The sequence below is a fragment of the Cynoglossus semilaevis genome, chromosome 4 (genome assembly GCF_000523025.1).
Source record: "Cynoglossus semilaevis isolate Cse_v1.0 chromosome 4, Cse_v1.0, whole genome shotgun sequence".
Classification (NCBI taxonomy): domain Eukaryota; kingdom Metazoa; phylum Chordata; class Actinopteri; order Pleuronectiformes; family Cynoglossidae; genus Cynoglossus; species Cynoglossus semilaevis.
Window position 1 is genome coordinate 12,522,440 of NC_024310.1, and position 16,211 is coordinate 12,538,650.

At 39.0% G+C, this 16,211-nt stretch overlaps 1 protein-coding gene across 1 annotated transcript in view; it reads right to left on the reverse strand.

The window, feature by feature from the left end:
* foxo1a (forkhead box O1 a) overlaps nucleotides 1-15,073 on the reverse strand; it is a 31,846-nt gene extending 16,773 nt beyond the window's left edge. Inside the window, exon 1 of the mRNA XM_008309256.3 lies at nucleotides 14,059-15,073. Coding sequence (XP_008307478.1) covers nucleotides 14,059-14,691 — 633 coding nt within the window. The 5' untranslated portion in view covers nucleotides 14,692-15,073. The remainder of the gene's footprint in view (nucleotides 1-14,058) is intronic.
* Between the last annotated feature and the right edge of the window lie 1,138 nt (nucleotides 15,074-16,211).

The window sequence follows — 16,211 nt, forward strand, 5'->3', positions numbered from 1 at the left end:
ATAGTGAGAGAAGTGGCGGAACTATTAGCAAACTTCCTGGTTCATTGTATCCACACAGGAAGGACTGGTGAGTCCTGATACTGATCCAACCAAATCCCATATTGATTCTACGCAGAGCACCAAAAGAAAAAGGAGGGCCACGATAGGTGCGATGTAAGTGACCGGCTGACAAAAAAAAAAACAAAACAAAACTGCTGGTTCAAGAGCCACGACTTCCTAATCAAAACTCTGCAGTCTGACTGGGCAAAACAAGAGGAAATAGGAAGAAGGTGGTGGGGGGGATGTCCAGGTATGCTTTTCCAGCTGGATAACAATAGCAGATAAGCTCTCACAGAATATCTAAGGAGCTGTTTCCTCCACTTCTGACTTGCCCTTGTTATGTATCCAAATATACACAACCTGGTGAGAGAATAATAAATGATTTCTTTCCTTTTAGGTGTGGATAAACTACTATTGTGTCGTGGTCAAAACCCCTGCCTGATGACTGGTCTGATGGTTTTGTCATTCACACAAAAACACGCATTGAAAGGTCAGTTTTTTCTTTTTTTTAATACAGCCCTTCAGGAGCTTTTCATTAATATTTCTCTATTCCACCCATTCTTCAGCCCGTCTGCTGCTGCCTTACGTCAATAACATAATGTGAATAAACTGACCATGCCTTACAACACAGAGTTCTAAAGTAAAACATTCTCCCCAGACAAATAAATGCCACAACAATTAATTTAAGTTATCAAGTGATCCAGATCATGTTGGCTCCAATAAATACTTCTAACCATGCAGCATCTGTATGTAGGAGCTTGTCACACACACATTGCATGGATTGTTTAAATATGCACATATTAAATGTGCAGTAAACACTTCACACAGAAGGATGAATGGATAAAAGAGAACCAAGACAAGAGGACAGAGTTGGAGGTAGGGTTACATATATGAAAAACCTTTTACTGACTGAAATAAACTGAAAAGACAGTTTTCAGTTTGTATTGTTCTCTAAGATTTACTACTTTACACCAAAGTACTACAGTGCCTAGTACAGGGTAGCTTCACTACAGCCCGGTCGGTTGGAATTCTTAGGTTTCATATTGGCTGCTTGGAGGATGTGCCTGCGCTTAATGTTAAGACATTTAACATTTTTTTTCTAATTAAAAACAGTAAGCAAATAGTAAAATACTAAGCACCATCACATCACCTGATTATAGTGGTGAACCTAATTACAGCATGATTCATATTACAGTCAATTAACAATTTTCTCTGACTCACCATAGCTGTTGATGACAACTGTTGTATTCTGAAATGAGCATTATGTTAGCAGCAGTCTGAACTTGGTGTTTACGTGCTCTTTCTTGTGCTTGTTAATTTCCTGACTCAGACTTGAGCAGCACGTTACTCATGTGCACAGACAGGGACTGAGTTGTGCTGGCAAGGCTTACCATGCTAAAATATGTGCATGTGTTGCTGTGTGCAACACAATGCAAGTCTGTAAAAGCACAGAGCCACGTCTGTGGAGCACAGATATTTTTTACTTCTGATCAGCAGAGCGGCTGGGCTGGGCTGCTGTCTGCTTGGCCTGGATAAAGATGCAGTGTGTGGACGAATGCCGGGTGCCTGTGTGGTGGCCTTGGTCCACATGCCTGACCCACTATGGGGAAAGAGAGCCAGGTCTCTATATTTATGAGCTTGTTACAGTAGTTTGCCATGGCAAACATGGGGATACCCTGATGTTGAGTCCAACAATTATGTCCAAGTTTCAAACATACAGCTAAAGACTTTTTCATCAGAGAACTGCTGCGTGTTGAGTTTTTGGGCAAACCTTTAGCTGTTGGCATTTTTGGCCTAACATTCTATTATGCAAAATGTTGAAACTTTTAGATATTTAAGATTAGCCATGCTAACATTTCCCGCTATTTCTGCACATACATATTTTGTTAGCTTTTAGACCTGTATCATGAAACTAATCTGCTGTTACCTAAGGCTATCTTTTATCAACTTCTGATTATTTTGAGTATTTGTAAGGGGGCTTTATCTAATCTTGATTTTTTTATTACTTTAATGCTAGTTTTGCAAGCAGAGTCCTGGGTGCACTGATCTGGGATTAACAGCGGATAACAATGCTTGATACCGATGCTTGGTCAAGTTACCCATTTATTCTCTTTTTCAGCATTAATGATGATTTTATTTCCCATTAATACATGTTAATAGAGAAGCTTGTTTCCAGTTTATTTTAAATAGGAATTTCTAAAGCAACATATTAAAAACATTGAGGCTAAAATTGAATGTGTTTTGTCCGTCTTTCAGATATCTCACTATCTCAAAGACAGTTTTTTTATATAATTTATGTAATTTTTACAGGTGTGTTTTTATTTAAATATCTATCATGAGAGTTCACTGTGTTGCATTGTGCTTTCAATTTAATAATACTTTTCCAGTATCATTCACACTGTGATATTCCACCAAGGAACAAGGACCTGGATTTTGCGATGTAAGAAGGCATTATCGGTCTTGGTCAACAGTACAAGAGGAGACATGAGTGGGCTTCACTCAGTCACTTACATAATCTCAATTTAAATTATGCCTGTGCAGAGTCATTAACCACTTAATAGTAAGTGATTTACCATGGTGAGTCTTCATGATTATAACTAGGCAGAACAAGGATTTGTTGTTCAAGTCTGAGTAGAACTTCAGAGAGGGAACAAAGGGGAAAAATATGAAGGTGAATGTGAACACAGGAAGAGGCCACTAAAAGTGGAGTCATGCTCTGCATTTCTTCCTCTCAGTTCTGACATCATTACCCTGTTGTTGCATAGCTTTGGCTGCTCTAACACAGTACGCACTTCCTGTCAGGCTGAAACATGCCGCTTCACAAAAAGGGAGGAGTTGATAAGGAGGGGAGGTACAGTAAGAGACTCTCATGGACTCACTCACACAAAGTATTCACCAAAAAAACAATAAAAAAAAAAGAATTCTTTGTACAAACTTGCCACAGGACAGGTTGAAACTTTGGGGAAAAAAACAGTAAATGTCTATCAATACATTGCTATTACCTGGCAAATTACATTACTTTTCCTTTTTTTAAATGTACGAACTCTATTAAGCCTACATACTGTGGGTGCATGACTGCCTGACTGGCACTACAGCATTTTCTACAATCCATTACCAGAACAAAGTGAATGTAGTCTGGAGCCGCCCTTGAAACATAAAGCCGCTACCAAGTGTTGAAATTAAAAGCCACGTTAGTCAGTTTGGTGTGACTTAGAAGTCAGTGATGCACAAAAAAGACATTTTATTACAGTTTTGACGTGGGTCTGATTGTGTAGCTTCCTTTGGCCTAACTTATGGGCTAAATTAAGCCTTTCATTAGATTGTCTAACCATTATTCATCTTATGAGGATGATTCCAAACTCCCTTTGATCTCTAAAACAATCCAATAGTTGTTGTAGTAAAACATGAAGAGAACCTCTACTCTGTGGCCCAGCGGACATGGCTTTCTCAGATAAAGAGTGCATTTAAACCTCCACATAGCTCTGGCAAGCTCTCATGCATGTAGCGGAGGGCCTGAATACACGTGTGATTGTGTGATAATGCCAGGCCAGTCTGACAGGCACCGTGAATAATTGCTGCAGGCCAGGAATGGCACAACAATGTTGCTCGGGGTAATGCCTGTGGTTGCTGGGGGCCCTCAGCAGTGAGGTGGTCCCATTAATGTTTTGCACTATTCACTCGCCCATGTGTCTGCAGCCACTTTGCACTCACTCACAGACACACTCGACCCAGCTATGTGTCTGCATTGTTCATGTGTGAATCAGAGTTTTGGGCTCCGGGTCCATTCATGACACCTGCACAGGTTTAATTTGGCCTGAAACAACCATTTATTATGTTCATTGGGGAAAGAAATGTATCTTTGTGAATTGTTGCACTGAAATCATTTCCATTTTTATCTAAGTTCTAGTGTATTTCTAGGATACAGATAGCTATCTCTTAGCTGAAATGGATACATTTACAAGTAGAATAAACACAACAGAGTTATTCCTAGTCATCTTTTTGTTAGACTTTGCTCCAATGAGTACTAAAAATATCTGAATATTAAATCATTTGTATGTGATGAATGTAGCATAAAGTATTTTTTTGTTATGGAAATATGTATTTTGTTTATGGAAACATATATTATATAGTGAAGTAGCATTAGGCTATTCATGTGATTCGGTGTCATTCATGTATGTTGTTAGGTATGTTTTTTTTATGGCATAGATATTGGCTACTTTTGGAAATGGATTGTTAATATTTGCAAATTTTGTTTATATTTTTGTCCACTTTTTGTCTTTACTAGGTTTGGGTTTACATTTTATGTTTTTCAATTTTCCAAATTTAACTAGAAAACCTTTCCTTTCCTAGTGTTATCCACACATACAAAAAGCTGCAACGTTGTCTCAAAAGTCTGTTAAAAATTGTTGCATATATTTTGTGATTTGTGATGAAATAAATAATTAATTATGCACTAAATAAACCTGTTCAAAATTTACTGCATTTGTAAAATGCCTAATTTTGGACACTGGGTATTTTTACATTATGCAATCCAGGCCACCCATGGGAAACATGGACACCTCTGGGTTTGGGCTTTCACTTCTCATTGTAGTGGTTAAAATAGTAAAGATCCATGCACAAGTTCCTCATCTGACAAACACTACTCAACAAAGTTTTCCTGATAAGCATTCTGAAGAATTTTTCTAATTGTCTAACAAGAAGTTGTGATGACAGATTAAAAAAAACATTCTGCGCCGCGGGCAAACCCACTACCAAAACAGATGATCACATGGTCTACGTCCCACTACTACCTAACCCACACAGGGAAAAACAAAACACCATGACTCATCTTAAATGACTGTTTACCTGAGCCAGGAACCGTAAGGTCCATGTTTTTGAATCTAGCTTGAACAGCACTGTGTACAGGGAGGGTTTATACGCTTCTCTCTGCTCCTATCACTTACACTCAGTTTACTGGAGACTGCAGCAGGTAAATAACCCCTTCTCTGGTTCACAGTCAGAGAACAAAACTCAATGTCCCAAGTTGAAGAATGAGTATTACTCCCTATTTGACAAAAATGGTTTAGATTTTCATAAATGACATAAGCACTTTTCAGGGATTTTCCATGGGGTATCCAATGAGATGACCATATGCTGTAACATGTTTTAGAGAAAATGTAACCTTTTTTTTTTTTTTACCTTCTAGAAAAAGAAGGGACGATCAGTGTATGCAGGAGTCATAGAAGGAAAAAAGCCATCAAGAACAATTTTCCTGTTTGGTCCTTACTGTTGTATCTTTGTCCTTTTTTAAATTTCTCTTTAAAAATAAAACTCCAGGTCAAGGTTTTAATAATTGTAACTCAACAAAGATTAATTTACGTTTATACAAACATTAACATATAGAAGATAGGTTACTATTTCCTTATAATTCCTTGACAGAAGAAAAATTACCAAATTAAACTACGTTGGGTTAAACGCGACCACACAGCTGCCATTGTCTGATATCAAAACTAACAACAGTACTCTCTTACCCTCCCCACCTACAATGTCCTCTCACCTCATTCTCCTCCATATTAAACATTGAGCCATGTCCCGAGTTGTGAAAATAACATTTTCCCTCAAATACATATTAAACAGTAGTAAATGAATGTGCATCATACTGTTGTTCTCGCACCAGGGTAGGAATATCTACATAAACATAAATGTACCTGTATTTGAGCAGGTTTTTAAAATATGAAAATTTAATAATTCGTTTTAAAGCAGGCATTAATCGTTATCACTGGGCATAGCAAAAAGTATTTCAAAAACATGTTAAAGTTGCTTGACAAATATTGTGTCTCAATGACTTGAATGTGTAATGTGTAGCTGATTGCGTTAGAAAGGAGATAATCAAACACCAGGAGAGAATGAACTAAATTTACCCTGGTTATACATACAAAGATCATTTAAATACAGCACATATACTCTGCACAGTATGTTCTACACAGATCAGTTTCTGATGAAGACATTTTGCTACATAGACCCCTAGAGGATGGTTTGTGTCACACTTTTATGCAAACGTGGTTCTCCAGCATTGAACTACTTCTAGCGGTATTTTAATTACACATATGAATCCTGAATAATTATCAACCACCTGACAAACACTCAGTCTTCACATCAGTCTTGAGTGGTTTGATCAAAGAGCTGTGAAGAGTGTTAGAGTGTACATGTTTGTGCTAAAAGTGTCTTGTGACACAAAGTAGTTTACAGACCAATCTCAAAACCAAAACCATTTCATTTGAAGGCATGTTTCATCCATGTAGTATTGCTGTCAGAATTTCCAAAAATCAAGTTTAAGAGAATATCTTTTGGGCGAAGGTTAAGATTTACACAGATGTCTCCAGTTAAACAAGGTTATAAAGCCACAAATACCTTTCCTGTTCTTCTGTTGGGCTATCTGCTTTCACAACATGTCACAATACATAAGTGGCCACGTTCCTCCTACACTGACACAATGGAATTAACATTGTATTACAGATGCTCTACAACTCTTGAACTGGAAATGTGCTGCTCTTCAGAGACTTTGGTGTCATATTTCTCTAAACAACAGGACTGCGTAGCTCCTCTGCTAACAGTTAACAATAAACTTGCCATTGCTCAGTGTTAGTAAACAGCATGTGCAGTTGACTTCAAACCACACAATGTTGGAGAAGTACTGTAGTACATTTAAACTCACATGGACTGCTTGGCTTGTCGAGGGTGATAAAAACAAGATTACAATGGAAATAATTGTAATCTTTTCAGGGTGTCTTGAGGGCGTCTGAACAAAGATCATCAGGTTTTGCTCATTATTACTTACTGCCAGTTTTCCACACTCCTGGTGTGTGAGCTATGCTGAATTAGCATCTGTCTGTCTCTCTGTCTGCCTGCCATCTTGTCTGCGTATTCGCCAGCAGCAGGGCTTTAATTATGAGGCCCAGGTTACACTTGAATGCACATACACACGGAAGACTAGCATCCCACATATCTCTAACAGAGTGCCTCTCAGTTCCGCTGACTAACTAGTGGCACCAGACTTTGGCCTGCGGCTCCCTGATTCCAGTAAATGTCTTGTTATGCAACTCCAAACAAGTGTCACCCAGTCTGAACTTCAAACATTCTCAGTCTTTACTCCTCTGTCTTTCTCTTCTTTAGCTGTTCTACTTTGACCGAAGGTGGTCGTAGTGGTATGGTAGGTGGGTCGGTTGGGGGGTTGTTCTTGTAAGTAATCAAAATTTCTGATAGGCTTGTCTGTTTTGTGCAGTGGGAGAAAAGCAGAAATGGAGAGGTGGGCATGCAACCAGGAAAAGGGGAGGAGGAGCAGGAGGAGAATTCCTCCATCTCACAGCCTGAGAAACACAGCTGCCCCTCATGTGTTGGGGCGATGCCAAAGTCAGGCTCCTCTGATGCCCTTAGGCAGTAAGAGGTGTTCATCTACTGTGTGAGAGTGTTTGTCAGATCAGTAGAAACAGAAGCGCTACTGCTGATCCAACTTTATTTCCTAATCCAACTGACAGCACCATTGGTTTATGATTAATCACATCCTTATATTTGCTGTGTCTGTGTTAAATCTCTATATTTATGCTGTGTGTTTCTTAAAAGAATAAATATGGCCATTAACAAAAACAGCTGCTGCTGTCTGGACGTCAGCTTTGGGAGGATGTAGAATGCATTGTCCAGGAGGAGCAATCAGTCCGGACAGCTGCATCCAGGGACCTGAGCATTAATACGCTGCAGTACAAAACTAGAGTCCTGGACTTAGGAATAAGACACTGCACTTTAGTTAAATACACACTGTTCTGCCTTGTTACAAACGGGTTCATTAGATAGAGTGAGTAAGTGGAGCACGGTAGGGAACAGAAAACTAGTTTTGGACAAAGCAAGTTTTTTGTGAAGTGAGCTTGCATATTATTTAAAGATACACATTAAAAAGTATTCAATAATATATTCAAAAATCAACACACATACACACAAACACAAAACCACAAAAACACACACAACAGTTCATAACAAAGTGGCTACACATCTGAGCATGGGTGGAAATTACGGGTCACTTAGAAAAAGCAGCCTGGAGAATTTTTAACAAAGGAGCGGGGTAGAGGATGTGAGGTGTGCAGGGGGCAGGAGGGTAGGATTTTGAACAGGGAGTGGCAATACTATATACCCCTCACTGATCACATGCTCTAAGTGTATGGGACTATGTTTAACAGTAGTTTAACATTGCTCTTTTCACAATGACAGAGGTTATACAAAGGAAACGGTTTCCTAGAAAACTGCTCCAAGTTGCATAGCAAATTCAGAAATATTTTAATGTGTAAAAAGCCATTAGGGTCATACAGTTTTACCATAAAGTGGCACTGGCCATCATTATACCCTGTAGGAACATTTGAAGGGCAGTCTTAGAGATGTGGAAGAATAGTATCATGAATGCTGAAAATTTGCTTTCACTAGAAAGAAATACCAGAGATACACTGAATGCAGTTATAATTACTGTAATGTCTTAGTCTATATCTGAAAGATAAGAGATTCTGTCAGCTTTCAAAGATTTGGCAATGTCCACATATGTAGGTGGACATAGGTCCACATATGCTTGCCAAGACTCCTGACTGATACCAGTGGGGAATACACAGTGATATGGTCCACATATGCTTGCCAAGACTCCTGGCCCATATCTTGCCATGAGGATTTTACCTTATAATACTGTAATTAAAACCTGACAAATGTTCTCCCTTTCATCCCTGCTTAGAGCTATTTTTAGGTGTAAATCATCTCAACCTCATTATGTTTCTTGTAAGCTTTACTGTTGCAAACTCTCATGTCAATCTTTCATTCCATTTTGATTATTTTTCTGGAATCTTCCTTCTTTCACTTGCCTGACTGCTTCTTCTCAAACATCCTTGGTCTTACACAACACGTGTGATCAAACACTTGGTCAAAAATGTGCATCGTACCAAACCCCCCACCGTGTACAAACTTTAAGACCAACTTCACAACCTGAGCCTCTTCCCTGGAGGACGAAACCTTGCTGTGTTTACTGTAACGCTAAGCGGGACTGGAGTCAATGGGTGCACATCCATGTTAATGACCCCACTGTCACTTACAGAACAATCTGCCCAAACATACATGTTTGTCTGCTGCAGCACAGTTTGTTTTGGGACCCGCGGGAGTGTTTACCCGGGTAGGCTATGGAATTCCAGGTCAAGAGAGGAGTGCGTACAGAGAAAACCTATGACTGCATTGATCTCGATACTGACATCAAAGAGCGCCTGAGCCATTCAGAATGCAGACTGAAAACCAAATATTTATCTTGAAGTGACGTATGTGTAGTAGACGAAGACAGGAAAGAACAGAATTTGGCAGGTATGCCAACACGTGTGTTTACTGTGTACTGTAATGTGTTAATGCATGTGTGCAGGTGGTGTGTGGGTGGCAGGGAGGCTAAAGAGTTTTTTGGTATGATGCACTATAATCTCAACTTTACCATTTGTATTTGTACCATTTTGTTTGACCAGCAAATAAATTGCTCAATCCAAGGCAAGGTTAAGGATTAGGACTATGCCCATTCCCACCACCCTTTTGCTAGCTTTCTGTCCCAAAACATATAATTTGGGAATCAGGTTAATGTATGTTAACATTTTTGTCTCTTTATGTGGCCATGTGATAGATTGGTGACATTCAAGGTGAAGTTCAAGGCCTACCCTGTTTTTGCCTGTTGTCAACTAGAATTGGCTGCATTTCCCCAAGGACTCATAAGGAATTTATTAGGCGACATTAAATAAAAGATTAAAAACTCCCAACAAATACAAGTAAAGTATAACAGACAAAAACTGACATTTATGTTTTATCATGAATGATTCTTGATTGTCCAGTTCTCCTGGGCTGATTATTAAACTGATTAAATTAAACATTTGCCCAGAGAAATCGATATGGTACAGTAGAACTAAACCACTATCTCTGTAAGAAGATTTGCTAATACATAGATAGTGCCATCTGTTCCTCTTTCTGTTGCAGATCATCTTGTGCCAGGGCTAGTGTCCAGTCAACTGAGTGAGCTTCTCCACGCTGGTCCCACCTGGCACAACTGTTCCTAAACTCACTCCTACAGAAGGCCTGAGCAGCATGGAGGACGACATGACTCATTTATAAATACGATGGTACCGTGAAACACCGTCAGCCTCTAACAATTACAGACCAGACAGCCTTAATGATGTATTAATGAAAAATGAATGCTGCAGCTAAAGTTCATTTCAGCCCAGCCACGTGTGCACTGGAACAACCTGAATCTCACTGGGTCAGGAAGATGTCTCACAGTGGAAAGTTTATGACACTAACAAATTTCCGCTTCACTTAGGCAATACATGAATCCTTCAATATTTATGGCAAGCCATTTAATCCCAGTCTGCTGGTAGGATATCTGAAAGTCAGCTAATTTCAATTTATGGTCAACAGTTTAAAACTGCTTTACTAAGTATTAGCTATGAAGCTGTCAAAAATAATGTGGACTTCAAAGAAAATGGCAAATATGGCAATGAATTAGCCACAAAACATATAGTAGTAATAAAAACAATAGGACAAATAGCTAATATATCAAGATAAATAAAACTAAGCCAATAAATGACTGAAATCATAAACTTTGAAGCAACAATTACAATACTGACAAACAAATCTTGAAGAAAATAGCAAAAGGATGTAAAAAGATAAACTGGGCAACATGCATTACATTTAGCCAAACGAAGCAAAAAAAAAAAAAATCAACTAATGTTTTACCACAGAGACACACACAATTTTAACAATAAAACTATGGTCTGGTCAGAAAGAAATACGCATTTGACCAAGATGCAGCAATGATCCAATGTTTTTTTAAATGACTGCTATGAATACATAGTCCGCTTGTATTTACTTGTACTTGTATTTTTGTCTTCACTGAAATATTGTAACAAGTATACAGTGGATGAAGTTCCTGTTCTCGTACTTTTAATTGGAACAAATATCATGGTTTGTGAAATGTATTTTCATAAAATATGATAAAACAATTTGCTTAGGCCACAGTACCTAAAAAAGTGAAATCATATTTTGCTGGAAATCTACAAACAGCTGATTCAGCCTAGGCAAAAATAGAGTCAGAAAATCAAATACAGAGGACTTTGACGCTGATTAATTAATTATGGCTCCATGCAACAAGGGGCCATTTGAGAAGAAAGACATTCTTAGCAAATCTCCATTTCACATTGTACTGTTTACCATTCTGTCCTCAGCTTGCCCTGACTCATAAGTAAGCTCATGCTGAAGAGACAATGTGCCATAGCCCCCCTGTGTGGAAGGAAGGGGATCTCTATGAATAACTCCCCTTTGCAGCAGTGAATGGCACTTTTCTTTCCCACAGTATTACTCAGCCTACACCCCCAACATGGCAAGATAAGCAGTGAGCCCAGGCGGTGGCTGAGTGCCTCTCTATAAGCTGCCAATCACACAGAAACTGTTTGATAGACAGAACACTGGCAAGAAACTTGACTGTTTAAATACAATTAAGGGACAAAATTATGTAGACATTTTGCATTAGTTTATTTTCAATCAGATATTAAATTATTTCATGTATGACTAAAAGTTATTACTATAGTTTGTCTTTTAAAATACTCTAAATGCAGGAACCCAGTTTAGGGTTCGAAGTTGAAACCTTAGAGAACCACTGTGAATGTCATCGGTCTTCAAGGTCATTTCACACTGAAAAGGTTACAAAGGTTCATCCAGACTGGCTCAGGTTTTTTTTTATGACAATCACCTCTTCTCCAAAAGGCTTCTTCACTTTGCATTTCCTTCTGAACATAAGCAGGATATGTATAGATAGTAATACCAATCTTACTGCCAAGACCTGGAGGAACACTTGTAATTAAAAAATTCTCTATGCGAGAGAGGTCTATGCTATTCAGGAAAAATCTGTCAGTGGCATAAAAAAAGAGAACGCAAGTCTGTTTAAACTGCCCAGAAAACATTTAGGACTTCTGCTGGTGGAAGACGAAGAGGTGAAAGTTTAAGACTAATAAGACTTTCCCCATGTTCGGAAAAGGAAGGAGGAGGCATGGAACCCAAATAACACCATGAATTGTGATAGAACAAAATAAATGAAATTAAAGAAACGTTAAAGACCTTAGCTAGATCTTGGTTATCATTTTCCAGCAACATAAGTTGCACTTTAATACAGGTATGAGAACACATCCAGGATCATATCATTAATAACTTTCATCTTAATTGCAGTGCAGAGTAGAGAATATAAAGTAGTTGTGTTTAACTGCATTACCATGAAACCTTTCCGTGTGATTGTGACTTTGCTCTGCACATAAAATGTAAATGATTTACAACTGTAGTTAATGATGCCTTTGTCTTTAACTGCCCTCCACTGTATAATAACCTCCCTTTTTCTGCACACTAAACCTAGTGAGAGCCATTCAAGTTAAGTGAATATGGGCATGGTCATGACATGGCAATTTTTATTAGTTATTAGCTAATAAACCAAAGTTTATTAGGTGTGTATAATTAATGAATGAATGCCTTTCTGCTAATCACAGGGCCACATTTTTTGTTTGACTTTTTTTCTACAATAGGATTTGTTCCTGATAAGTCTTTCAGCACATGACTTGAGCAGACAGCATTTAGAGAGAGGCAAACCTCTCCAATCTGCCTTACCACAAGAACGAAAACTCTCATCCATGTCACCGATGTATTGACAAACGCCTGGTTTCCAAAGCAAGGTTCACGCCCTTTAATGTTGTTCACTGAGAGGAACTGTCCCACAACATTTAAAGTCTCCTCTTGTGTCATACTGTGGGTCCAGGACATGTGAACCAAATGGCATCTGGATCTGCCATGGAGGTCCACAAATGAACAACAAGTTACCATAGGTTTCCATTTACTATAAAGTGTATTCACAGACCCTCTGACTCTGTCAAACTACGCCTGAACTTAAGGCGCTTCTGTTAAGGAACTCTGCTCAGTCAGGCAAATCATATAAATAACATACTACAGGGAGAAGTCAGATGACCGTGTCAGGTCACGGCATCAATTGGTCAAATTACTGCTTTGCCACAAAGTGAATAGAAAACAATGAAGGGATAGTTTCACAAGACCATGGAGTAGGGAGCAAGGATAAGCAGTCACTGAACTCGTACTGAATATCAGGGTCAGAATTGAGTGGTGACTTGGGGCAAAATGCCATTAAATTTCAGAAATTTACACCAGATGCTCTAAGAGCCTCGTTTGTGAAGTATGGTTTACTTGCAAAAAATATAGGCGAAGCTTCCTGTAACATACTTGACTGCAATATTTCATAGCCATGCATAATGAGTAACTAAAACACAACAAACAATCAAGTTTGGTAGCTAAAGAGTAATCAAAACAGCATATTAGTTTAAATAAACACAAACTGCTAAATAGCAACAATCTAATAGAACATTAGAACACGAGAAGCATGCACAGGCACTGAGGCATTAAAATCTGTTGACAATGCAAATGAGAAAAAGCTTATCTGGTGTTTTGTTGAGCCACAGGTTTGCCATTTCTTATGATATTGTGCTATTTTATGTTAGCCAGCAGAACAGTTTAACTTGTTTGCTTGCAGCAAACAATGGAAAAAGAGGGGATCTACAACTGAGCTGTGCTTACAGCACATTCTGCTGGACCAAATGAGTAAATACTTTAGAAAGGCAAAAGTGTATCTGAATAGAACAGATATGGGAACTTTACATTAAGAGTCAAATATATCGCTAATATCTAACCCTTGTTGCTTTTATCAGTTCCAGTCAAGAATATTTATATTTTTTCAAAGAGTTTTAGCCTTTTTTGGTTGGAAAGTAAAACGCAGTGAATTGTTTGAAATGATAATAAATAGTGTAACACAATACTGTATGTTATATTTACTTGTAATTGTAGGAGGTATGTGGAAGTTCTGCTAAGAACATGACTGTGGATGCTGAAGTTCTGGGAGATGTTCTGCAGGTAAAAGTTACAGAAACTCAGCACGAGTCTTACCTTCCATCCTGCAGAGCTGTTGCTGTCCCCTTTATCCTTGAAATATGGCACACTCTTCACCATCCAGTCATAGATCTGGGACAGAGTCAGACGTTTTTCGGGAGAACTTTCAATAGCTTTGGTGATGAGGTCTGCATATGACATGTTCCCCCACGCGTTCCGCCGTGAGGAGCTGCTCTTCCTCTGGGCAGCAGCGGCGGCAGCTGCGGCCGCAGAGGACGAAGAACCAACCGGTGAGGAGAGAAGAGCCACCTGCTGCTGCTGCTGCTGGTGGTGATGGTGCTGATGCTGCTGGTGATGCGGGAGTTGTTGCTGATGTTGCTGCTGTAGAGGTTGTTGCTGCTGGACGCAGTTCTCCTGACACTGAAAACCGTCAGCGCACAGGAGGACGGGCTTGTGCTCCTCCAAGTCCTCGCTCTCCTCCAACAGACTAAGGTTGTTGATGAAGTCGGGGTTACCGGCGGGCTCCTGCTTCACGGAGGGCACCGGTGATGATGTGTTAGAATCGCCCGGGTTAACGAACTCCGGCCGGGGCAGGGGCCAAGTGCAGGAGCGCGGCCGCGAAAGGGGTTCAAAATCCGGGTCAATGTCCACCAGGTGTGGCTGATGCTGCTGCTGCGCCGCTTCCGCCATAGTCGAGTGTTGACGGAGCTTTTCAAAAAGTTCTTACAATGTCATGAAAATGTCACTCCTTATAGAAGGAAAAAAAGTTCGCCTTTTAAATGTGTCCGTGAAAAACAACAGTCAGTCTGGACGCACCGAGTCTGCACTGAGTCTTACATCCCAGACTAATGACAAAACAAAACACTCAACTAAAATAAATAAAAGAAAGTTTCTTTCTATTAGAAATCCTTTCAGTAGGAGAAAAAAAGTTCTGTTGTTGTTGTCATCCGCTGGTAGTGATGTTGTTGTGCTCCTCTCTGCGCCTCTGTGAATGTGTGTTCAGTGAGTGGACGTGTGTATGAGGGCTTTACTGGAAGTATCACTGACACCGCCCACACACATGATTGACAGCAGACGAGCACCAATGACACGAGTTCAAAGATGTCGGTGGAAAAAATAAAATAAATAAACATGGAAGACAATTTTAAAAACCTGTCCACCCTTTGAAAGCGCCTTTCTGAAAGTAAAAAAAGAGACTCAAATTATGAGCAGTTAAATTAAAGGGACACTCAACTGAGAGGGAGTAAAGTGAAAATAAAAACGAATTAGGAGTCATCATAATGAGATCATGAAGTGGAATGATAGTGAGAAAAAAGTTGTTAAAAACGGGAACACCGTGTACTATCATAATCACAGGCTTAATTGTCAACTTAAATTCTTAAGTTTGATAACAGAACGATATTTCTTTTAAATTGATGCACAAGAAGAGGAAGTAGAAGGGTGTAGTAATGCAGTAGTAGTTGGTAATAGTGGTAAATGTGTAATAATAAATACTGAATGTTAGTTGTTTGAAATAATTATTGCCCGCATCCAGAAATTCTCAACCGTGTATTTTTTAATATAAATCCGTTGAATAACTTACAGCTTAAACTTTTTATACTCTACTGTTGCCATAAATTAAATGCTGGAAATACATTTGGGACTCTCGGTGAATTTAACTGGGTCGTAAAATGTTCTCTTTGGGGGGGGAAAAAAAGCCTATTTTGGAGCTTAATGTTTTAAAACTCAGGTAAAGATGCTGAAGCTTGTCGTCAGCTCATCTGTGGGACCGGAGAAAAACTCGGTTGTTCTCTTTACTATATTGACATCATGTGGCAGTGTGTGCATATTACAGCCTGATCGAGTAAAATATCATCATAATTCTTTCAGTAAGAGCCTGAGATTAAACAGTTGATCTTGCGGCAAAGCAGGAAATCAATAATAATTCAGTGGTCGTTTAGCATCTGAAGCTGAGATCTTCAGATTTTACTCCCACATGACGTTCACCTTTTCTTTTAACAGAGTGCTCTTTTTGGCTCCTGAGTTTTTAGGCAAGTTCGTGATGTTATACATAATAAGACCAGTCAGGCTAAATCAGCTTAGACTGGCTCGAGCTATTTTAAAAGCTAATTATTTAGCAATTTTAATTATTTGTTATCTTAAGAAGCTATTGCACCTTTAAACGTGTTTCAACACATGTTTAATTTCTAACAGTGTTTGAAACCATTTAA